At 48.0% G+C, this 21,451-nt stretch overlaps 10 protein-coding genes across 10 annotated transcripts; 6 read left to right on the forward strand and 4 right to left on the reverse strand.

Moving 5' to 3' along the window:
* Positions 1–119: 119 nt before the first annotated feature.
* Positions 120–2,338, forward strand: EI90DRAFT_3021720 (uncharacterized protein; the record flags this gene model as incomplete). The annotated part of the gene is made up of 8 exons (XM_039057693.1): positions 120–241; positions 301–500; positions 550–957; positions 1,026–1,274; positions 1,325–1,465; positions 1,699–1,833; positions 1,876–2,166; positions 2,217–2,338. 8 exons carry the CDS (start codon positions 120–122, stop codon positions 2,336–2,338), a joined length of 1,668 nt encoding a protein of 555 aa, XP_038908993.1.
* A 5,063-nt stretch (positions 2,339–7,401) lies between these two features.
* EI90DRAFT_3087245 (uncharacterized protein) lies at positions 7,402–8,952 on the reverse strand. Its single transcript, XM_039062224.1, has 4 exons — positions 8,605–8,952; positions 8,432–8,520; positions 7,647–8,375; positions 7,402–7,588 (listed from the first exon to the last, which is right to left on the reverse strand). The coding sequence occupies exons 2-3, from the start codon at positions 8,489–8,491 to the stop codon at positions 7,887–7,889; spliced, it is 549 nt and encodes a 182-aa protein (XP_038908994.1). The 5' UTR covers positions 8,492–8,520; positions 8,605–8,952; the 3' UTR covers positions 7,402–7,588; positions 7,647–7,886.
* EI90DRAFT_3087246 (uncharacterized protein) lies at positions 8,293–9,475 on the forward strand. Its single transcript, XM_039062225.1, has 2 exons — positions 8,293–9,304; positions 9,369–9,475. The coding sequence occupies exon 1, from the start codon at positions 8,724–8,726 to the stop codon at positions 9,279–9,281; it is 558 nt and encodes a 185-aa protein (XP_038908995.1). The 5' UTR covers positions 8,293–8,723; the 3' UTR covers positions 9,282–9,304; positions 9,369–9,475.
* Positions 9,476–10,144: 669 nt separating this feature from the next.
* On the forward strand, positions 10,145–12,774 carry EI90DRAFT_3293788 (uncharacterized protein; the record flags this gene model as incomplete). The annotated part of the gene is given in 10 exon segments (XM_039067399.1): positions 10,145–10,225; positions 10,286–10,354; positions 10,383–10,503; positions 10,538–10,862; positions 10,882–11,171; positions 11,285–11,374; positions 11,777–11,922; positions 12,243–12,346; positions 12,418–12,604; positions 12,656–12,774. 8 exon segments carry the CDS (start codon positions 10,145–10,147, stop codon positions 12,333–12,335), a joined length of 1,215 nt encoding a protein of 404 aa, XP_038908996.1. The 3' UTR covers positions 12,336–12,346; positions 12,418–12,604; positions 12,656–12,774.
* An 831-nt stretch (positions 12,775–13,605) lies between these two features.
* Positions 13,606–14,208, reverse strand: EI90DRAFT_3087253 (uncharacterized protein). The gene has a single exon (XM_039062226.1). The coding sequence runs from the start codon at positions 14,040–14,042 to the stop codon at positions 13,818–13,820; it is 225 nt and encodes a 74-aa protein (XP_038908997.1). The 5' UTR covers positions 14,043–14,208; the 3' UTR covers positions 13,606–13,817.
* EI90DRAFT_297095 (uncharacterized protein) lies at positions 13,903–14,641 on the reverse strand. The gene has a single exon (XM_039055704.1). It carries the CDS (start codon positions 14,439–14,441, stop codon positions 14,055–14,057), a length of 387 nt encoding a protein of 128 aa, XP_038908998.1. The 5' UTR covers positions 14,442–14,641; the 3' UTR covers positions 13,903–14,054.
* Positions 14,642–15,364: 723 nt separating this feature from the next.
* Positions 15,365–16,272, forward strand: EI90DRAFT_297055 (uncharacterized protein). Its single transcript, XM_039055689.1, has 2 exons — positions 15,365–15,442; positions 15,517–16,272. Exon 2 carries the CDS (start codon positions 15,549–15,551, stop codon positions 15,999–16,001), a length of 453 nt encoding a protein of 150 aa, XP_038908999.1. The 5' UTR covers positions 15,365–15,442; positions 15,517–15,548; the 3' UTR covers positions 16,002–16,272.
* EI90DRAFT_297170 (uncharacterized protein) lies at positions 16,252–17,229 on the forward strand. Its single transcript, XM_039055738.1, has 3 exons — positions 16,252–16,678; positions 16,745–16,853; positions 16,923–17,229. The coding sequence occupies exons 1-3, from the start codon at positions 16,501–16,503 to the stop codon at positions 17,071–17,073; spliced, it is 438 nt and encodes a 145-aa protein (XP_038909000.1). The 5' UTR covers positions 16,252–16,500; the 3' UTR covers positions 17,074–17,229.
* A 556-nt stretch (positions 17,230–17,785) lies between these two features.
* Positions 17,786–18,349, forward strand: EI90DRAFT_3021724 (uncharacterized protein; the record flags this gene model as incomplete). The annotated part of the gene is made up of 3 exons (XM_039057694.1): positions 17,786–17,802; positions 17,990–18,046; positions 18,118–18,349. 3 exons carry the CDS (start codon positions 17,786–17,788, stop codon positions 18,347–18,349), a joined length of 306 nt encoding a protein of 101 aa, XP_038909001.1.
* A 98-nt stretch (positions 18,350–18,447) lies between these two features.
* EI90DRAFT_3021725 (uncharacterized protein) lies at positions 18,448–21,220 on the reverse strand (the record flags this gene model as incomplete). The annotated part of the gene is made up of 10 exons (XM_039057695.1): positions 18,448–18,642; positions 18,912–19,013; positions 19,188–19,490; positions 19,528–19,614; positions 19,657–19,774; positions 19,830–20,031; positions 20,076–20,287; positions 20,484–20,583; positions 20,777–20,942; positions 21,140–21,220. The coding sequence occupies 10 exons, from the start codon at positions 21,218–21,220 to the stop codon at positions 18,448–18,450; spliced, it is 1,566 nt and encodes a 521-aa protein (XP_038909002.1).
* Between the last annotated feature and the right edge of the window lie 231 nt (positions 21,221–21,451).

Genomic DNA, 21,451 nt, shown 5'->3' on the forward strand with positions numbered 1-21,451 from the left:
TGCAGACTCGGTAGCGCCCCAGGACCAAGACCCGGCCCAACGAACCACACCCGCGCACACTACCACCCTCCCCCTTCTCTCTGTCTCGAGTCTAGGCGATAGACCCGTTACAGCGCTCAATGAGAAACTATGCAACAATCTTGAAAGTCGGCAGGGATGGGATCACTGTAACTCACGTTGCAGTGGACGATTGGTTCTGGAGATGGATTATGAAGATCCTCTGCACCAGGGGTCCCTTCGTGTGAGGTAGAGCATCTTTTAGAGGATTCACGCTTGATGCGATGTCTCATTATCCCCTAGGTGCGAACACTTCTCTGCTCTGCACCGAAGTCATTTCGAAGAAGTGATTGTCGGTGTCGATGCTGAATACTTTGAGGCCCTATGGTTTGATGATGAAGAGACTGTCAAAGAAATCGAGTGTATGAGCAATAGCCAGGGCTGGGGACCTGATGCTATGTGCTTGACCGTTGAGAATTCCTCGTCGACCCAGACCCATTGCAGTGAGTCTAACAAGTCTCTACAGTATTTACATAATCTGATTCAACTCAGCTGTTGACCATCATCTACCAAATAATCGTCGTGGAAAGCTCAAGCGAATCACATGTACCTGTATAATGCGAATTTACACACCATACAATCTTCATGATTGTCCCTATGTTGCAATCACATTTCAGGGCTCTCACACGCACCCGATCCCCCTTGCTCGCACTGTTCCTGCACAATTGCGGGATCTAATCACCAGCCTGGTGAAGGGGATGGGTGCAGATCTTGCAGATGCAACGCCCAGGCCATTTTCCCGTTACCCATCTGTCCAATATGCACTCAAGTCATTCTTCCCAGACCTTCCCCACCCTACTTTAATGGATCTCCACCCTTCTTTGGGAAACTATGAGCACTTGCGGATTTTTACAAAGGTACAGAAACGAAAAGAATTCCCCTTTGGAACTGACTGGGAGGGTATGTTATATCTGGCATGACCTAATACTCGGGTTAGTTATACTAATGTGTATTTTTTTGCTGCCCAGGGGCTGTCCACTTTCAGCGCCAGGAAGCAAACTTCCCTCCTGAAAATCGGTATGTCCGCCGTATCAAAGAAGCCATGGCAGATCCAACAGACAAAGATCAGCAGCACTACCGCATTATTGTCTGTATGACACACTATATGAGTGATCTGTTGGCCAATTGCATGTATATCCAAAGTGATATTGCGTTCAAGTGGGTGAAGGATTGGTATGAGTTTGAAATTGCAGCATGGCACCGTGAACTTCGACGAAGTAGACTTCTTGATTCTTTTTTGATGGGTATCAGCTAACCTGTGAAATAGGTGTCATTGTGTGCCGTGCTTTCCTGAATCGTCACTACCTCCTCTTCCGCCTCATTGACGAAATAGTTCAGGAGGACACTGGACAGTTCCTAAAATGGCGCCATTTGGACTCTCCCTCAATCAAGGAGCCCCTTGGCATTTGTATGTGGATGGCTGATTTTCATGAAGGCCAAGCACTAGGTAAAGTCATTACTGCCTTTATACATCGCATCTTACTGCCTGATCCCTAAATGCCATCATAGGAATTGGTCGGTATCTTCACTACTGCGCACACCGGATACAGGAGAATCGAAGAGATCTTCATGAGCCACATCGATTCCTTAAGGACCTTTCCCCATTAGACCATCTCTCCCGGATTTTTCGAGGTTGTGCAGTCCATTGGCAAAGGGGTGTCAAGGAATTTGATGCTTTGACTAAGCGTCATATGCTCTCACTGATGTCTCCTCATGATAGACACTACAGTGAAGCATTCCAAGCAATTCAGGCAGGAGGGAAAAAAGCAAAAGGTGGTGTGTCGCTTCTCCATTGAGCACCCACTAAAGACAGTGCAGATTGGTTGGAGGATAAAATCCGGCGACAATTTGTCTTTCCTGCCATATGCAAAACTAAGAACTTCATTCCAGACACAGTTTGGGAGGCAGGTGACAGGAATGACAACGTGAGCGAAGGACTTCACCATCAAATCAATCAGACAGGGACATCACGGACATTACTTGGAGGAATCCAGTCTGGGTACATGTTCGATCAAACTCGCAAGCAACTTCAAGTAGCTTTTGGCATTAGACCTTCATATGGGGTTCAAGGAGATTCAGAACGGCTGGTGAAGAGTATGAGTCGTAAACGTGAGCATGATTTTTCAGGACAAAATGATTTTATCTAGCAATATTTGTAGATTCGAAGAAGCTCCGAGGCCAGCGAGCACGACGACAAAGGGCCCATGTGAAATTAGCCACATGCACGCGACGCATGACCCGCGTTCTCGTACATACAAAGGGAAAGCACGAAAGTTACTAGTACAATGAAGAAAAAGAGTAACAGACGATGTAAAAAAGTTCGAAAAGAAGAGATGGCAAAGGAGGAGTATCGGAGAGGAGGAGGGAGACAAGAAAATAAGCTAGGAGCTGGAGCAGATGGGAATGTAGTCGAGAATCGCGGTATTGGCAGCAGCAAATTGGGAATAGAGTAATACCAGGCGATAGGGAGAGGGGAAAGGGGAGCTGTCAGGGCCCCTTTATAGGCATGACTTAGGTAGTATGAAACCTCTCCTCAACAGTGAAAGTTCAGTATGTACCTCCACTGAATGGTCCACTTCGCGCATCTGCGCCGAAAACATTCAGCGTACGACTGAGGGTTCAGGCTAAGTTGCATGATAAATCACGAGAAAACCACGATCGGTGAGGGAAGGCATGTGAATGCAAAAGCGGTCGCGACTGGGCGCAGCCGGGCAGACTGCTAACCTGTGATTACGCCACCATCAAGAGACACAGCCACAGCCACAGACACCCACAATGTCAGGTACAGTTCCTCACACTAGCTCAGTGCCACCTGGCAGCAAAGAGTCATTCCAGGGTAAAAATGAACAAGCTTTGGGAAAGGTATGCAACTGATATGCGCTTTCAGGTTGGGTATGGTGGAAGGATGCCGGTGAGGGCAGTGAAAAGGAAAGCGAGTATTTCCATGGTGATTTGTGCGTCCACTCTCCCTGGTATACTGGAGGTTGTAGTTGAGCATTCCTTAGTGTCTACTGGATGGACAACTCCAAGTTAGGTGAGGACCTGGACTTTGCCAACACCCTGGTGCAGAAAGCGGGGAAGGGCAAAATAACCCATATTGGGCCCAAACTACCACCTGTAAGTAATTAGAGTTAATCCTGCAGTGCTCAGACCCCCCACTCACTACCTTCCGAAACTGTGGCTCTAACTGATCATTTACTAGCTTCAGAAGCCAGCAGCTGAACGTGATGAACAACTGCAAGCCAATTTCAGGATACACATTGGCACAACTTATCACCCGGACCAGCTTGTCTTTGTAGATGAGACAGGGGTGAATCGCAACACATCCTCACGCGCATATGGCTGGGCACCATGTGGGGAGAGGGCTCGGCAACGTGATTTTTTTATCCGTGGCACTAAGTCTGTATTGGGTTCATACCTAGTAACTTCAATGCTCAGTTCTTATTCCTTCAGATACTCCGTTCTTCCCGCTATGTCCACAAATGGGATTATTCATGTTGATATACAGAAGGGCGCTTACACCACAGAATCATTCAATGACTTTATTGCCTCACTTCTCATTCACATGAACCGGTATCCTCAGCCTCAGTCTGTGCTTGTTATGGACAATGCCTCTATTCACAAGTCTGATGCTCTTTTGGAGATGTGTGATGAACGGTGTGTGCAGTCCCTGACCAACTTGATCATACTAACCATATTGCAGAGGTATTACAGCCTTTTCTAAAATTTTTGTCCGATCAAAAGTGAATGGGTATTGACCCCGTTCGTAAAAAAAATCACCTGAAAATGGTCAAATTTCTCATATTTTTATGTTTCAATACAATAGAATTATATTTCCATATAGTAGAATTAGTGCCCACAGCTAGTCCCCATTCCTCATTGAATGATGACCATGGCACTGACGGTCACAGCGATCTAGGCAGGTCGCCAGCCTCTATTGGAAACAGTGGTCCTGCTCTCGATCCTCCTCACATCAGCCCAGCCGAGCTTCCATACACCATTACCATCTCATGGGTACCAAACACGTGTCTCCAGACATGAATTGACACATCATCCTCATGTCCTCAACCCTCACTACCAAGGAGGCTACACAAATTGCCCATCTCGGTGACTGCAGAGTTGCTGCATTCTCTCAGCTCACCAGCAAGGGACCTCTTTGATAAAGTTGGCAACCGTGGGTGTAGTCGCGAACTTGACAACTAGGATCTAGATGTGAGTATGGTGTTTCTGTCTCCCACCGGCTCAGCCTGAAGCAACGAGGCTTCACATACATCAGCAAGCACTGTTGGAATGCTTGCTGGGGTGTTTTCAGGAGCGGGTGCGGGGCTAATGGTCATCATTCCAGTGGGCGCGCTTGTCTTTGTTGAGAACATGATAGTTGACACACAGTCGCTGTTTCGGAGAGAATCAAAGCAGGTGAGGAAAACTTGATGATTTCCAGAACTTTTCGTGCACGGTAGCTTAGGACACGGTCTGATCATGGCCAGTGTGAAGGGTAGGATCAATCATTGTGGTCGGGAATAGGTATGGCTGTGCGGCGCTAACTCTACTGTATTGAAAAATAAAAATACGAGAAATTTGATCATTTTTGGGTGATTTTTTTTACGAACGGGGTCAATACCCATTCACTTTGATCGGACAGAAATTTTAGAAAAGGCTGTAGGCTTGAGTTTGTTGGAATACGAGTCACATGATTAGATTGAACCGGAATATCCGAGAATATTCTATAGGTTACTAGGTGTCATATCCGTGCATACCCGACCCCGACCCGACTTCCGGACCTCCACCCTCTTCACCTCCGGAGTCATAACCTACCGCTGCCGTTCCGATACTCACCTTCGGTCTTGGCAACACACCCCTCCTCTTACCTCTCCGACCCTTTCCCCGTCCACTCCGATACTCATCTCGGACCGAACATCGCCCCACTCGCCACCCTTCCTACAACTCCGCTCCCCCCTCACAACACCTCCACCCTCCCGTCATCCCCCTACGCTTCCCCCGTCCGTTCCGATACTCACCTTCGGACCTGACTACTCTCCTTTCCGCCACTCCCTCTTCCTTACCTGTCCCCTCTCTCCTCCTTCCGTTACTCCTCCGCCACCCTTCCGCCAAGTTACGACCGTCCACCGCTGTTCCGTACTTCGCACTCGGACACCGTTCATACCTTACTCCGAGCCTCCGTCATAGTCCCTACCTTGGACTTTGACTCCACCTCGGTCTTAGTCCATTGCATTGGTGACCTCATACTACGTAAACACCATTGCCAATATTCCTCGGACTTCCAACCCCGCCTCCGTAACCTCCATAAGCTCTGCAACCCCCGAGCTTTGCAGACCGCCTCCAGCACTCTCGCCGTTTGTAATGTATTTCTCGCAATTTCCCCTCATCCCTATTTGGACTACTGCTTCTTTCTATTCTAGCCAGTTAGTCATCACCCCCACTTCCCCTCATCCTCCTGCCCCTCTGGGCCTCGCCCTCTCTACCTCCTTTCGGACGTATCACAGGTCTTGCCCTATGACCTTCAGTACCGCTCCGCTCCCTCTACCCTTTGTTCCCGTTCGGACGTCTTCGTTCCGATTCGGTCACCCTTTGTTCTCCTTGTGCTTTTGCCCCTTCTTTATATATATCGGCGCTTGTACATACTCGTCTGGTTTCAGTCCGAAATCGACCTGAAATGCCCCCTAGAGACTTCCTGCTCACCTACTGTGAAATTAAGGACCAAATGGACAAACAGCAATGGCACAGCGCTCCGCTTGAGTCGCTGAGGCCAAGGTCCCTCCACGCTAAGTCTCCGATTCCACTCCGGAGTCGTCCGTTTCCGCCCATTCTAACACATGGACAAAGAAATGACGTTGGTGAGCCCTATCTCCATAAGGGGCCCAGCCATATGTATGCGACGATGCATGACGGTTGACCCTGTCTCATCCACAAAAACGAGTTGATTGGCATTGTAAGTCACCCCCATATGCCTCCTGAAATCTGCTCGGAGCTGTTCATCACGCTCAGCTGCTGGCCTCTGGATCTAGTTTGGACTCGGACAGAGTTACGATTCCCAGAAACATTGGGTGTTGTATTGACCCTCATAATCGCATTGCCAGCATTATTGATGGATACGAGGCCCAAGGACCACTTACGAGGTAAGAAATCAGCTAATAATACACAAGGAAATGGTGCAGAAGAACAGGTGAGGGGGACTAGGCACCAAATCAGCCGCATGCCTATACTGGACGACGGAGCAGCGAGCAACTTCCGAACAGTACGTTTGGACACTCCCGAGGCCTCAGCAATCTCTTGTTGGGTCAAGATGTCTTTTGCGCTGGGCTCAAGATGTTTTCCCGTGTCAGCTAGACAGAGTTAACAGTTTGTTGATGCAAGGGCAATGAGTTTGGGTGCTTAAGCACCACATTCAGGGGGAGTTCTTGTTGGAGGAACCGTGTGCTATGGGAGGCCGGACGAGTTTCCGTACAGCCACATTCCCACATCCGAGCGAGGAACTCGCCCGGACAGCCACATTCCCGCGGTAGCGTGACTATTTGGTCACAACACCTTTTGCTTCTTACTTATTTTGGTCACTTCGGACTTATCCGCAAAGACCACAAACTATATTCAATCTTTTGAATTAGTTTCCTTTTCCCTCAGTTCTCGCGCATATTGCTTGAGACTGAGGTTAGTTACTCTCTTTCATTTCTTATATCTTGTAACTTATTGTATATTACCTTACAGCTATCTACTAGGTAATATAATAGTTCTCGCGCATATTGCTTGAGACTGAGCTATCTACTAGAGCAAGCGGTTATTCCGTTAGTTCTACGGTGCCATTGGGGTTTCCATTCAAATCCTGATTTTGGTAGCGGGTGACTCCACCCCAGATCGCTTCCGTCAAAATCGAAACCGGCAGATTTTTTTGCACTTCGCTGTAATGTAATTGAACATGATGCCCCACAACGCCGCCGTCCCATCGGGTTACATGTGCGGCTTCGGCTGTTACGTGCACTCGGTGCGGAGTCCATACATTCTTCTTAATTCAATCCAGACGAAGAGACTCCCCTCTCGCATCTTTGTCCCAGGCCCTCTGCGTCATTACCTAGGGCTTGCAACCCCACTTGAACTAGGGTTGTCCTCGTACAGTACGTGTACGTTTCCTTTTTTTCTTATGCTTTGCGCATGTGTTTAGTCTTCTATTGCTTTTCCGCAGGCCTGAACGATTCAACAATCAGATCGTTGGCATAGAGTTCCAAGTCCGCATCGCTCGCTTCTCACCCAACTTACCCACAATGTGCGCTGCTAGGAAAAATGCAACGACCGTTGCAACTATATCAACTATATCTTCTCCCAGACTTGCGTCAAGATTTCCCCATCCTCCTCGTTTCCACCTGCTGTTTAGGTAGCCGTCACCATTGACGCTGCATGCTTGCAATCAAGCCACTCAAGCTCGCCCAAGCTTTGCTTCGGGCTGCTATCAGGTGAACCACGCGTAAAATTAAAAGAGCCGAGGGGGAGCGGCAAAGAGTGGTGCCGAGCCCAAGTTCAGCTAAAGCCTATATTAGTCTCGTGAAATGAGAACAATTAATTTGCATCTGGAAATTTACCTCATTTCCATGTTTTTGATTGGTTAAAAAACGTGGCCATTTTTAACTAATAAATCTTTTTATGGTAAAAATACAGTGAAAAATGACGCCACTTCTAGTGGATTGAGTAAAGGCTGGGAGATGGTTGAGGATTGAGCAGCGATGAAAAGAGGTTCATATCCCAGTATACGGGTGCTGTAGACTCAGAGATAGCTGGCATCGATGTTTTCGTGACCAGGATGACACCAATATCATCGCTTGTCATCTTTGTTGCTCCCTGGAATAGAAAGTCAATGAAGTGGAAAAAAAAAAAGGGGGGGGGGGGAATAGTAGGCGTACTTTTCGGTTGGATAATACCCCAGTAGCGTGTGTAGTAGGTGCTTCCGGTTGAGCGCGAGCGGAGGATGGATGGGGCTTGCGGGTGCGTCCTAGGGACCAGGGGAGGTGGGATGGTACAGGCCCCCGAGAAGCGGGGACGGCCATCAGGCCAGTTGGACATCCTTCCGTGGCAGCGGCCAGCTGGTATGAGTGTGTCATCGATGCCCGGGACCCAGTTGGCGCTGCACCACCACGACTCCGGGCGTGTTGGGCAACAGGTAAAGTCCTCCCGGTGAGCATTGCCCGTATGGTTTCCCGGTCTTGGGCCTGTTGCCTTTCATACGACACTGTGAACATAGGATCAGGCTCTTGTGACTGAGGAGACCGGTAAAGTGTGCGGCGATTGATCCCCGAGCCTGGAGGATAGAGGTTCTGAAACCTATAGTGTCAGCCATGACAGGGGGCGTGGGTGCCAGTTGGCTCTTCACCTTGTTTCGTGCCTTGGAACAAACTGTACCTCTACAAATCTTGCAGTGATTGTTCTCCATTCGGGACGGGACTGCCGTGCAGGGATGGGCTGTGGGAAGTTGTGGATTTGAGTAGTTGAAACGCTGCCACAAACACGGCTTTCTCCCTCAGCTCTTGCCGTCAGAGTACTCACAGTGCAATATCAGTCGCCTAATTCCCTTACCGACTTTCCACTTTCCATGCTGAGCTTCTGACGCCCGCTTTTAACATCCCAACCCCGAGTGTAAACTTGACGGTTCCTCATGCAGTGTGATGCTATCGGCTTTCATCTGTATGACTGACAGTATTTGTGACACGGATCGGTGTTCATTGCGTTTCCATGCCAGTATACGGCAAAACCTCATGGTGGCATCTTACGTTGTTACAGTGCAACAGTTACAAACCGCCTTCTCAGGAAGGAGCCTGCCTAAATGCTGTGTCGGTAATTTTGCGTTCCTTGTCGTTTCTAATGTCTACCCCAAATGCTGGCCGCGTCACTACCCCCACTCTAGGCGATGTGCCGAACGTACTCGTCAGTCGTCACCTACTGTATATTTGTACGGATGCAGCAAAAGTTGTGTGTCGGGTTATAGTTGGCACAACGTCACCAGACACGCTCATGTTGTGCTCCAGAATCTAAGCGCCACCTGGATCACCCAAAGTCCCAGCATTGGAGTGCTGCTCAGCCACACCAATCTTCTCTTCGCAACACTTAAACCGGCATCCTTGCCGCGGTTGAATCATCATTCTCACCTGGAGCACCGGCCTCGCTTCTGCCTGCTGAGACTCTACCACACCCGGCGATCCTCGAAGTCTCGTTCAACATATTAATATTATTACGGTACAATGTTCAGGTGTGCTTTTGGTTGCTTAATCATTTTACCGGTTGACAACAATTCGATGATGTGCCCTGACAAGATGGATAGGAAAGGAACATACAGCGGTGCAATTCCTTGCAACTCACTTCATTTCAGGAATGTCGACCCATGACGGAGCGACAGCATCTTTTTCCTTCTTCCCTCGTGCTTCGTCTATTCCATTACTGCCCACTTTTTTCTCCGATCCAGCAATCTGGTTTTTCTCCCCCCTTCATTTATAGACTTACACCCATTCACCTTTCTCGATCCTCATTAAATCCTTACCTTTGAACACTTGGAAGGGAAAGCAGGCAAAAGAATTTGCTGTGATGTTGAGTTGTCGCTGGTATGGTCATGGCTCTTAGGCTGTCATGCTCTCCCAACCATTGCGCTTCGTTGAACGTTTCACTTCCATCTGTGTCGCCACCAGCTACGGGACGACAGCGTCTGATCCACTCCATACCGAATAATGGTGATACCGAGACCGGCTCGACTATTACACTTGGCCACATGTGTAACATGAAGGAGGGACGCGAGAAGGAAGCTCGCAAACTGGAATGAGATAAGGAGGTTCCACATACAGGAGAACACACCCCCGATAGGAAGACCTAGCTCGGTGCCATCCATGCACTAGGTTAATAGGTACAAGAACAGTGTTTTCCCAATACAGAAAATACGGCGGCACGGTCTCTGCTAGAACCCTCTGATAGGACTGCAGATGCTGGGATCCAACTTGTCATAATACACGGGCCAGAATATAGGAATGACGAGATACTAACAAGTGGTGCGGCTTTCTACTTTATAGCTTCAGAGAAGAGCGAGCCAGAGAACGAAGAGATGGCATGTATGAGAAAAGAACTATTTACTGTTGATGCGTTGCGATCTGCTGAGTCATGGGTGGCTGAGAACCAGAGAATGGTACATGCCATTGAGAGCCGGTGCTCTAGAATGGTTGACCTGTTGCTTGCTATCCCTTAGGCTGCCACCATCCGAGAATTAGAGTCCCGATGCGGGTCTCAAGAGGATCGCTACCTTGCCATGCACTCTGTCCGTATCTAATACCTTTACGTTAAAGGAAATGTGTCAAGAACTGGACAGTCTCAGAACGGCTGTGCCAGGCTCTGGGGGTGTCGACCTACCCCAGATGCTGGACGATATCGCTCAACTTCGAAGACAGTCATCTGATGCTCAGACTTGTGAGTATTATTACAGTGCTTCTCTTACGATCAGGCCTAATTACTGGACACCTCAAAGTCGTCAAATCTCTTTTCGACACCGATGGAAATTACCGCTTCAAATTGCGTGACGTTCGACAACTCTTGAAAGAAGCGCAGGATGAGATTGAAATCCTGAGCCAAGATAACAATAATAATACGTCAAAACCCAAATGTTACACATTAATAAACTGCATCGATAACTTCCTCAAAGAAACTGAGGTGTTGAAGGTGGTTCGAGATACGTTGGAAACTGCAACTGGAGAACTCGTGGAACAGAAGGAACGCACCAATCAGCTCGAGGCTCTGAATGCACGCAACCCTGAGAATATTCAAGCTCTGTCGGAGAACTTTGTGCAGGCTCACTGCTGCAAAGTTGGATTACGCTGATTTGACAATCAGCGATCTACGAGTGCAGCATTCTGATCTCAAGGCTCATAATGCTTCCCTAGCATCAGACCTGACGTTCCTTAACGCAAGGGAGTCTGAAACAAACTCGATTATTCGCTCGATAGTCATTGCAAAAGACGAGATTCGAGAGAAGCTAGCGGAACGCAACCCAGCCATCAGCCAGTGCCACACCAATATCGCTCGATTGACAAGTCAACTAGAAGAGTCACAGAGCAAGATGGAAGAATACACTGTGGGAAGTAAATGGCCGTAAAAAACCATTTTTGGTCTGGTTTTTGACCATTTACCACTGTTTTCGTGATATTTTTTTCATTGTAAATTACAATATACGTTTCACGATGCTAAATACCAGACTCTTCCCTGCGTAAATTACCACTCAATTCATGGTATTCGAGCTGCGATGTATTGTACAAAGGTCAGAGGTATGGACGGCCGGAGTTCGGTTAGTCATCGTCGTCGATTGACCTTGCGAGCTCGTAACTGCGATCGATGATGGCCCAACGACGGGAATGCGTACGTACCATAGGGAAATCGGCCACATACTGAAGAGACCGAAGCGAGAGCGATAATTTGACTGTAGTAAAAGAGGTCGGTGCCAAGGCAGCATCCATGTAAGCACCGCTATCTGAGACAAGGTCAACGAGGTGACGCATGTTCTCACAAGCGACGTTTTGTGACGTGCTCGGGGATTTGAGTCCACAGCTGCTTCAGCTCAATAGTGAGAGCCATGAAATTCAAACACTCCTACCCAGACGAAGGATAAGTTTCTAAATTTAATTCGTCGTTTTTGGGCCCACATTGTGGAAACTTTGTCATCTCCCCCGACAATGCGTGATTTCCCTAGCGAGGCATAACCAAGAGCTCGATTATATGTTGGTACGGCTTGTTGTAGACATTAGTAAACTAGATCGCGACTTTGCGATGGGTGGAATTGTCAGGAATGTTTCTTGTCGCGAGGAGCCCCAAGTATGGAAGCTGGCACTTAAAGATGTAAGCAGAGACTGTGGCGCTTAGACTGAAATCAGACTAAGTTGTTCTCGGCAGTTTCCATTCCACTCAGTGCCTTATCCTCTCCACCATACCATACATGTTCTGCAACCTGCTCATTTCCTCCCAATTTGACTATCCTTTCGCTATGCAACTAGCTACTCTTCTCAGAAGTGACAAGTACTTATGAATATGGACACTGGGCATGCTGCCTCACTGACAGCGATGCCATGAATGGCTTCCATCTGGACGTGTTTCAACGCGTCTTTACGCGTCTTTAACTCATTGGTGAATGAGAAATAGCATTTATTTATTTATTTTAGAAAATCGTCAAGCCTCTCACAGCAAACAGGAATCTATGTTACCCAAGGGTCACACCTGTGGTAGAAAAGCTCGTGCATCTGCTTAGGGCATAGTTTGGCCCCATGTGCGCTCATTAGTTTATCTCCCAACTACCTCTTCTCCCTCTGCTGCCTTGCTAATTTCCCCCTGTGCTAGTAACCAAAAAACGCGACTGGAATTCGAAAGCGATGATAATGACCAAGGCCCGATGACAACCACCTCTACTAGTACCGCCAAAAAAGAACCCCCATGGTCGTCACTATGATGGCCCCACAACAGAAGAAAGTCTGAATCGATTAACCTGCCTCGCGAAGCTGTGCGCAAGGGTTGAAGTTCACTTATGGTATCTTCTACCGTCTTATTCACAGCCCGAGACTTCCTCCACTTTCATTAGGTTATGCTCTGTCAAATCAACCTCATCAAAATCGAATCAATGCTTGACTTTTATGCTGCCCATCTCTTGCTCGCACTCAACTCCGTACTTTTCTCATGAGCCCAAGGCTTCAATCCTGCGTTATGCTTTCCGGATCGGCTCTTCTTCGTCACTCCTCGAATTGACCTTTGTGTCTTTTGTTCACCTCAACTCGGTTCATTTCCTCACTTGCAATGACTGCTATTCATCGCAACGTAACCTAGAGTCTCCACCATAAATGTAGTTGTAAATGACGATAAATAACCACGTTTTTCACCAAATTAACAATATTGTAAATGATGAAATCCGACCGGTAAATTACAAAATGCACCCTTGTAAATTGACCGTTTACAATCGTTATCGTGGTGGAGAATCATTAAAAAACAGGTCATCTACCTCCTTTAACGTGGTAAAGGAATCCTGGTAAAATGCAATGGACCACATTGTAAAACACAGTTTTAATCATGTTAAAAATGAGTGTATTATACAATGGTTAAGATGATCTTTTACGCATCACTAATTCCCTCTGTGAATACCGAGAGACGGTGCGTTTGGTCCCAGATCTTCAGAGATGCATATCAGATTCTCAGTACCAACTCGACACATTTGCGTCCCGATATCGGGCTGGCAAGGAATTGGTTGGTGTTTCGTTGGTACTTTGGTTCCAATGACTACCCCCTAGATCGAGTATAGCTAAAAACATCGTCACTACGGCGCAACGCGTGCAGCTCACTCTCCTTCTGCATTATGTACTCAATGTATACTTAATTTCTACTTCCTCAGCCGTTCCCGCTACACTTTGCTGTCCGTGATTAGTAGTTTCGGATAGACCTCGGCAAATCGAGAGCGACTCGCATTTGGTCTGTAAAACGTAAAAGGTTCCCCTTCCCAATCCTTTCAACTTTGGATAAGTTTCTCATTCCAACGGTAGGCACAGCTATTACTTAAGTCACCGTCGGTATGCCGATACAACTTCCGTTGGTTTGTTTCTATTTGGCATGGAAGTAAAGAGGCATGGAAACACACACAACATTGAAGTAAAGGGAGAGAATAATGTTAGGCGGAATGAGAAATAAGTGAAAATCATTAGGCCACCAAGGAAATGTGCTGAATGTGCCGAATGTACCGCAACATCTCCAGAGCTTCAGACAGCTCGACTGCAATTTGGCTCAGTCATGAGCGAAATCAATTCAGGTTCTCGAAAGAGAAGCCCCCACACATGGTCTATGGCACCAGATGAATGAAGAACCCATGCACAGGTTGCATGCAGGGCAATAAGACGTGGGTCAGGAGGGTGGATGACCTGACCATCTTCGGTCTTAGCCTCTTTGAAATTGGCAATTGGTCGAATCCCAAATTCGTTTAGCATATTACGTCCTCATCATCCTAGATAACAACAAGTCAATCCAAGAAATAAGGGCAAAAAAGTGGCAAAGAAACGTACTAGAGCTGGCACTAACCACAGGTCGAGGCTGTCGAACTGCTTGTGCGGTGTATCCGATGCTGTGAACGCATTCAATGGACTGTTCAGACGATGATCTAGATGGAGGAAAAACCTCCAAACCGCTCGATCAATGCCGCTGCCTTCTTTGCCCACTCGAGCTGAATTAAACATAAGGAGATACAGACATGAGGCACGGAAAAAACCGACCTTTGCCTTTCCCGATTCTGGCTGGCAATCGATGTCCTCCGATAGTGACTTACTGACGATGTGAGCGACATGTGCCTCACTGGCCTTGGGTTTTGTCCCCTGCACACCCATTTCCATTTTAGCCACATTGACTCGCTGTCCTGCCACTTTGCGTTCCCCCGGTGTATGATGCACAAAGGACTTATCCAAAAGATACTCACGAGCGGCCTCAACCTGCTATCGGGGATCGAGGACCGGTGGAGCATAGGAGCCGCCCTCTCCTCTGCTTGCTCGAAGGAATCTCTGGGACTGACTCATTGACAGTGTGGGTGTGGGGACTTTGGGATTGCAAACTAGAAATAGCAACTTAGAGGCTGCTGGTGTACCGAGTTCACTCGAGCAGAGTAGTTGTGATCGAAGCGATCCCATTGGTCCGCCCCAGATTCTCGCGCTTTCTCCCACGCTTTTACGCCTGGCTTTATCACTGGTTCATTCCAAAGCGTGTCCGCTTTCCTCTCAACGACTCTTGCAACTGCCATGGTCTTGCCATACCGTCTACTTCCCTTTCAACTCAAGTTGCGTGGGGGTTGTGCATGCTTATGCACACATGCGTTTCGTGATTCGTTCATTGCCACAACGATTCTGACTGCACACGGGTCCCCTTGCCTTTCTCGCTCACTCATTCCGATTTCGGTGCTCCTCGTTCGCTGGGTTTTCGGCGCGATGATTCTGACAGCTCCTCAGTGTATTCATCCATATTCTGCCTCTCTGCACATGTATGTCAACCTAAGTTACGATGCTGTGTTAGCCACTTCATTCACTCATCTGGCGTCGCCTCAGAACCATTTTATCTTGCCCACTTGCTTCACATCAGCGGCCTCTCACTTGGCTTTGACTTCAGACCGGAGTTTGGCAGCTTGACGCCAATCTGACGTCCATCAGAACCATTTAAGTGCGTCCCAGCAGCAATGGAATATGACCGTCCCCACCAAATGCTGCCACCCCAGAGCCTGTCACTCCTTCCCTCGAGTCCCGAATCATATGCAGTTGTCCCTCCTAATACTTGAATGGTCAACGTTAATGCACGATAGCACTATTCCAGCGAATGCCCCCAGCAAACCTGATGAGTTCCCCATCAGGTGCGGACGTTTCTAACAGCATGCTCAGTCACTGACATGCCGCTCAAATGCATCGAACCATCACGGCTGCACAGCGCTGTCAAGAATATAAAGTCAGAATTATGCCATGCTGCCCATTCAAAACGACAAAGAGTCCGTAGCTAACATCGGGTTCTCATGCCTGCAATGCCAGAGGGTGATGATTGAGAGGAAACGGGAGGCCGAAGGTTCCTCTGGGATTTCAATCTTTATATTCACTCGTGTGGTCCAACCTGAATTGCTCATATTTTCCTTGCATTTTCAGTCGATCTCTCTCCGAATGTCAACATACCTCTTCCTCGTCTCGCAGACCGCCACGGATCCTCTCCGGCTTCTTTTTAATAAGCTCATGTCATGTAGAGGCTGCACCCGTCCCTCCCGGCCCGAAGTCCACACCACTGCTCTTTCGATCAAAGAGGCTCCAAACTCCCGATCCATTCGTCCTCGTCCGAGGATTCTTCCAGAAATGGAAAAGTATGGCACTATTTATACCGTCCAAAACCCAAGCAGTCAAATTTGTCGAAGGCTTGGGCGGCGCTAAACAGAGAATTACTCGACAAGACAGCCGCCAACACTGTTATTGCTAGTCTGAAATCACTTCCACCACCGTTCATCACCGTAGCACTCCTAAGCCTACAAAAACAACTGAGGCCACTACGACTCCTTTCTCCACTTCGATCAATCTTGTTTCTAAACCACCTAATCATCAGCCTGCAGCGATTGCCTCGACAACTGTGCATTCCGTTTGCCTTGAGTACAATGATGAAGATGCGAATGATAAGATATTCTCATTGTGGAAACCCTCAGATGACAGGACGGCCATCAATTCGTCATCCCCTCCACCGAGCTCAGGTTCTATACTATCTTCGCTCAATCGTATCGTCAATCCACTCTCGCGTGGCAGCATCGCCATTGTCCCATTGTCTTGGATAGCAATTCCCGGTTTCGGACTCCGCGCTTCCGTGAAAAAATATGTAGAACTCCATATAATTGCTCCACAATCTATACTATTCAACAATGTGGGCCTTGACGTGACGCTGATGGGAGCTATACCATCCCCTCAAACGATATTGGGAGGTATGAATGACGTATCGGCTCAACTCCTGGCGATGGGCTTGGGTGGACCGTCGGAGTCTCCGGGAGATGTGGCCTTCCAAGGATTATTGCCCAATCATAAAGGAATCTATCCTCCAACTGACAGGTTGTCGGTATTCACTTGTGACTTCCCTCACCCAAAAGTTCCGCGATAGTTATCACCTCGCTCATCAAACTTCGTTTGGACAGATTGGTACATCGATCTTTTGCAGATTATTTTTTTCTGCGTGACTTCGGGTCCCAATCCAGCTGGGGATATAAACTGGTGCTACCAGAACCTGCGATTCAATATTTATCAGTTGCGTTTAATGGGCGCCGGCGTGATGTTAACGTTCCAGAGTAACTGACCAACTTTCCTTTTCACAAGCGCCGAATCTATTGCAAACGTCATCATCTACATCCTCGCGTCTCGCTTTCGCCATAGGTGTCCAAGAGATTTTACCGTTCATCAAGTTCTTCACGACTCAGAATGGGGTTTCACTCAGCCCAAAGCGTGCCGTTTTGCGGTATATTTTTGACGCCTGACAGCCATTTCATTACACCCCCTCCCCATCTTAGGATCGCAAGGGGGTCGTCTGCGCTGCAACATGGGTGTTGCATATAGCACTGGTTCCACGCCCTTGGGACTTCCCGGACCCCCCTAGTGCCTCTAATGGCACCTCTCCATCGAGCGACCAACCCCCTTCCCCCTATTCTCGATAAAACCCAAGGGCCAGGTGCTGCAGTTCGTGGAACCTAGTCTATCGGTTTTGGGAATCATAAGCACCTCCCGCTTTATATATTTTAACTCATGTATCTTATCAGAGTCTGAGACTTACACGACATAGTCCTTATTCTAATAGTCCCCGTTTCACCTCAATGGTAGTGTCTGGGGAATATTCATGACAAGGATGTGTCGCGAGCGCGCTGCCTGGAACCAAGCCTAACCAAAAACACTCCATATCTTCGCAACCGGATGGGTTGAATGGTTGCGGTTTTTTGGGAAAGGTTCGTACTTTAACCCTTCAGACATCTCTCTAACCGATAACCATGGCTCTCATTTTTTATAAATATAGGTTTGACATGTCCCCCTAGGCAGGTTACCAGCCTCCATTAGTATGTCCAACGACGGGGTGGAATGGGTTCTCACATATATCGAAAACCCTTTTTTGGTTATCTAATTAGGTGTGTGTTCATCATGGTGCTCAGCGCCGTCCCCCCACTTTTCTCAACACAACTGAGTGAAATGGGATGAAATTCGGCAGTAAGTAAGCTATCGCGCCTATCTCGGGCCTTTTTAAATCGGGTCGTGTGCTCATCACAGTGCCCAATGTAGGTTTGACACTGTCCCCCCATGGGAAGAAATGAGTAAAATTAGCCATCACATGTGTCTCGAACCCCCCCCCCCCTTTTTTTTTTTTAGTTAGGTTGCATTTGTCACGATGTTCAATGTAGGATTAGCACTGTCCCCCGACTTTTAATGGCTGGGTGGAACAGGATGAAATTTGGGTGGTGAGTAGTTATCATGTTTATCTCGAACCCATTTTTTTAATCGATAGGATTCTTTTTGCTCTCTAATTTAGGGGAAATCGCTTGCTGAGCGTGTATGTTTTGGGTGTTCTACAAACACAACAGTATTCGTCACAAATTGCGCTTTTCAGCCATGCCAACCTCCGACGCATTCGAACCAACCTGCGAGTACATGCCAAATATAAAGGCTCGTTTGGATTATGGGGAAGCATCGTCGTCGTCGAGGAGCCCTTACTGCGAAAGGCCAGCCTACAATGGCTATGGATCGCGTCACAAACACCTTAATTTTGTTGGCAAAAGGTTCACTTTAAACACCTTATTCGTCCCTCGCTGGGTCACTGTTCATATTTGAATACTTGTTACTCGGAACTGTCACCTTCAATTCACACGCTTCCTGCCATCGCCCGAACATCGAACGCGGCTTTGCCATCGGGTCTTGGCGCAGGCGGAAAAGGGCTCCGTGTCGTTGCCTTCACTTGGAAGTCGACTATGACGAAGCAGCAGACGCCAAGGCCCAAGCTCAAGTCGTCAAGCCACCCAGAAAAAGGATGTTGGACATTGGGAACGACTATCTCAGTCTTCAGTGAGCGAACGGGCCTTCCTTACACTCGCTAAGTCCCTCAAAGCTTCCTCCCCAGTGGATTAACTGTGATTTGCGGAAATTCGATGCATCCGTCCTCGGAAATTTTCATGCCATCATGGCGGACCCTCCTTGGGATATTCACATGAGTGTATATAACGTAGATTTTTGGGGAGGGTATTTCAAATCATCCTGTCCGGCAGCTGCCATACTGTACAATGCATGATATTAACCTGTTAGCATAGGCCCAAGGCCAAGGAAACTCACACGGCAAATGTCGTTCCATTTGGCGACTAGCTGTTGCTTCAGGGAACGCTGACAGGTCTCCATCACGTCCTTCACAACAGCACGCTCTGCTTCGCTTTTGTACTAATGGACATCAGTCACTGGAACCAAAGTGTCAACAAAACATCAACCAATTCCTTTCCAGCCCGATATCGGGACGCAAATGTGTCGAGTTGGTGCTGAGAATCTGATATGCATCTCTGAAGATCTGGAATCAAATGCGCCGTCGCTTGGTATTCTTCCATATTACTGTGTGACTCTTCTAGCTGACTTGTCAATCGAGCGATATCGGTGCGCTGAGTTGCGTTCCACCAGCTTCTCTTTAATCTCATCTTTTGCAACGGCTATTGAGCGAAGAGCCGAGTTTGTTTCGGACGTCAGTTCTGATGCCAGTGAAGCATTCTGAGCCTTGAGACCAGTATGTTGCTCTCGTAGATCGCTGATCGTCAAATCAGCGGAATCCAACTTTGCAGCAGTGACAGCCGACAATTTCTCAGCATCAGCTGGTTTGGATTGGACAGAGGCTAGTTCGCTTTCGACCTTTAACATTGCTTTGGCCGCCTACGATGAGAAAGGATAGACGAGAGGCAAGCCTCACTTTGTCAATCTCATGACTGAAACTTGCTATGATCTCTTCTTTGCGGTCGACTTCCGTCTTCGACTGCAAGATGGTGTTTTGGTACACCTGTTTAGTTGAACGATATCGGAGACAAATCGAGTTACGAACAACATACTCTTTTTCTTTGCATGCCAGTTCAGCCGCTTGCTGCTGGATCTCTTGTTCCAATAACTGCAATGCTCCATTGAGTATCACCCTCGGGATCGATGCGGATTTTGACAGGAACCTGAATTCTTGTCATACGGTAGAGGGATGCAAGATTGTACGAAAAGATCGCGGACCTCTCCTGATTTGCAATGGTGGTGCTCTCAACCTGAGCCACTAACTTTTCGGCTTCACTTTCCTTCAACGTAGTGCACTGTTTCGCCTTCTCCTGTCCCAATAATAAACTAGTCTGGAGCGCCTTCACCAGGTCATCGAGGTTGGCTATCTGTCCATTTGCTGGAGCAAATTGCAGTTCGACTCCCCGAAGACGACCAAGATCTGTGTAAATAGCTCTAATTCAGTCTTGAACGATGTCTTGGAACCAAGAAGCTCTTCGATTCGAACTCGAAGAGAAGGAATGCAAGCATTTTCAGCCTTGGTGATTCGAAGCTGCATGACCTCGGCCTCATATTCAGTTAACAACTGAATCTTGTGCTTCAGACTTGACTCGGATTCGCGCGAGGCATCGAGTTGGACGCTGACTTCGTCGCATGATTGCGAGTGGCTTTGAAGTTGGCTCTTCGTCGCAGTCAAACTGAAAGGGTGAAGGACAAAACGGGAACTCGGGAGACTCAAGCGTACTGCTGCTGGAGTTCTGACGCCCGAGCGAGCACCTTTTCCAATTCTTATTTCTCTTTATTTTCGAGCCTGATCTTCAAGTCGTCTGCCCTAACAGAGAGCTAGCTTAGCATAGTACCATGACATGCTCATCATTGCACAGCGGCACTCACATGCCCTCAGTATCGTCCAGTTGGTGCTCCAGAGTACCAACCCGCGTCCGCAAGGCTACTAGGTCATCATTGGCTGATTTGGCCAGGGAAAAGTCTGCGCCTGGGATAGCGGAGCACGAATTGGGATTTCAGTTCCAGAGATTCAATGGCCAACTCCAGTAGAATCTCGAGCTGATTGGTGCATTCCTTCTGCTCCACGAGCCCCCTAGTTGCAGTTTTCAACCTATCTCGAACCATCTTCAACACCTCAGTTTCTTCGAGGAAGTTATCGATGCAGGTTATTAATGTGTAACATTTTCGTTTTGACGTGCTATTATTATTATCTCGGCTCAGGACTTCAATCTCATCCTGCGCTTCTTTCAAGAGTTGTCGAACGTCACGCAATTTGAAGTGGCAGTTTCCATCAGTGTCGAAAAGAGATTTGACGACTTTGAGGTGTCCAGTAATGTAAGCGAAGCACTGTAACAATAATCACGACTCTGAACATCCGCTGACTGTCTTCGAAGTTGAGCGATATCGTCCAGCATTTTTTTTGCGCTTCAGATGAAGCCTAAATGGCCTATTTCACTGTGGATATCCCCGCTTTGGCTACCAAAACTCTATGCCTGCCTTTCCTTATTATTTTTCGATACTATTTTTTGGGCGCAGCCACACACTAGTGGGATAGTCCTTGGGCAAGTGCTCGTGATCACCACGAAGTTGGGATTTAGTCCTTCTCCCCCTCGCGTCCGCTGCATGCTTCAGGAAATCTGTACATATATCCTCTTGTACGCCATACCGGCCGAAGGCTCTTCACATACTGATCATCTGTGTATGGTCAGTTTTGCAGGTCTAATAGTCTTTCAATTCCTAGGCCATATTCGGTACGTTGACTTGCAGTATTCCTTTTTTCTTGCGTCCGCTGTACGCTTCGGCCTCTTGCCACCTTCTCTCCTCTCTCTTGCATCTGCTGCACGCATTGGGTCCCT

The sequence above is a fragment of the Cantharellus anzutake genome (genome assembly GCF_015039405.1).
Source record: "Cantharellus anzutake strain C23 chromosome Unknown EI90scaffold_126, whole genome shotgun sequence".
In the NCBI taxonomy this organism is placed as follows: Eukaryota; Fungi; Basidiomycota; class Agaricomycetes; order Cantharellales; family Hydnaceae; genus Cantharellus; species Cantharellus anzutake.

Coding starts and splice junctions, on each gene's coding strand:
- EI90DRAFT_3087245 (XM_039062224.1), bottom strand. CDS start 8,491: ATGGAGAACAATCACTGCAAGATTTGTAGAGGTACAGTTTGTTCCAAG. Junction 8,376..8,431: donor GTTCCAAGGCACGAAACAAG/GTGAAGAGCCAA, acceptor TATAGGTTTCAG/AACCTCTATCCTCCAGGCTC.
- EI90DRAFT_3087246 (XM_039062225.1), top strand. CDS start 8,724: ATGCTATCGGCTTTCATCTGTATGACTGACAGTATTTGTGACACGGAT.
- EI90DRAFT_3087253 (XM_039062226.1), bottom strand. CDS start 14,042: ATGCTAAACGAATTTGGGATTCGACCAATTGCCAATTTCAAAGAGGCT.
- EI90DRAFT_297095 (XM_039055704.1), bottom strand. CDS start 14,441: ATGGAAATGGGTGTGCAGGGGACAAAACCCAAGGCCAGTGAGGCACAT.
- EI90DRAFT_297055 (XM_039055689.1), top strand. CDS start 15,549: ATGCTGCCCATTCAAAACGACAAAGAGTCCGTAGCTAACATCGGGTTC.
- EI90DRAFT_297170 (XM_039055738.1), top strand. CDS start 16,501: ATGGGAGCTATACCATCCCCTCAAACGATATTGGGAGGTATGAATGAC. Junction 16,679..16,744: donor CAGGTTGTCGGTATTCACTT/GTGACTTCCCTC, acceptor TCGTTTGGACAG/ATTGGTACATCGATCTTTTG. Junction 16,854..16,922: donor CTGCGATTCAATATTTATCA/GTTGCGTTTAAT, acceptor CCTTTTCACAAG/CGCCGAATCTATTGCAAACG.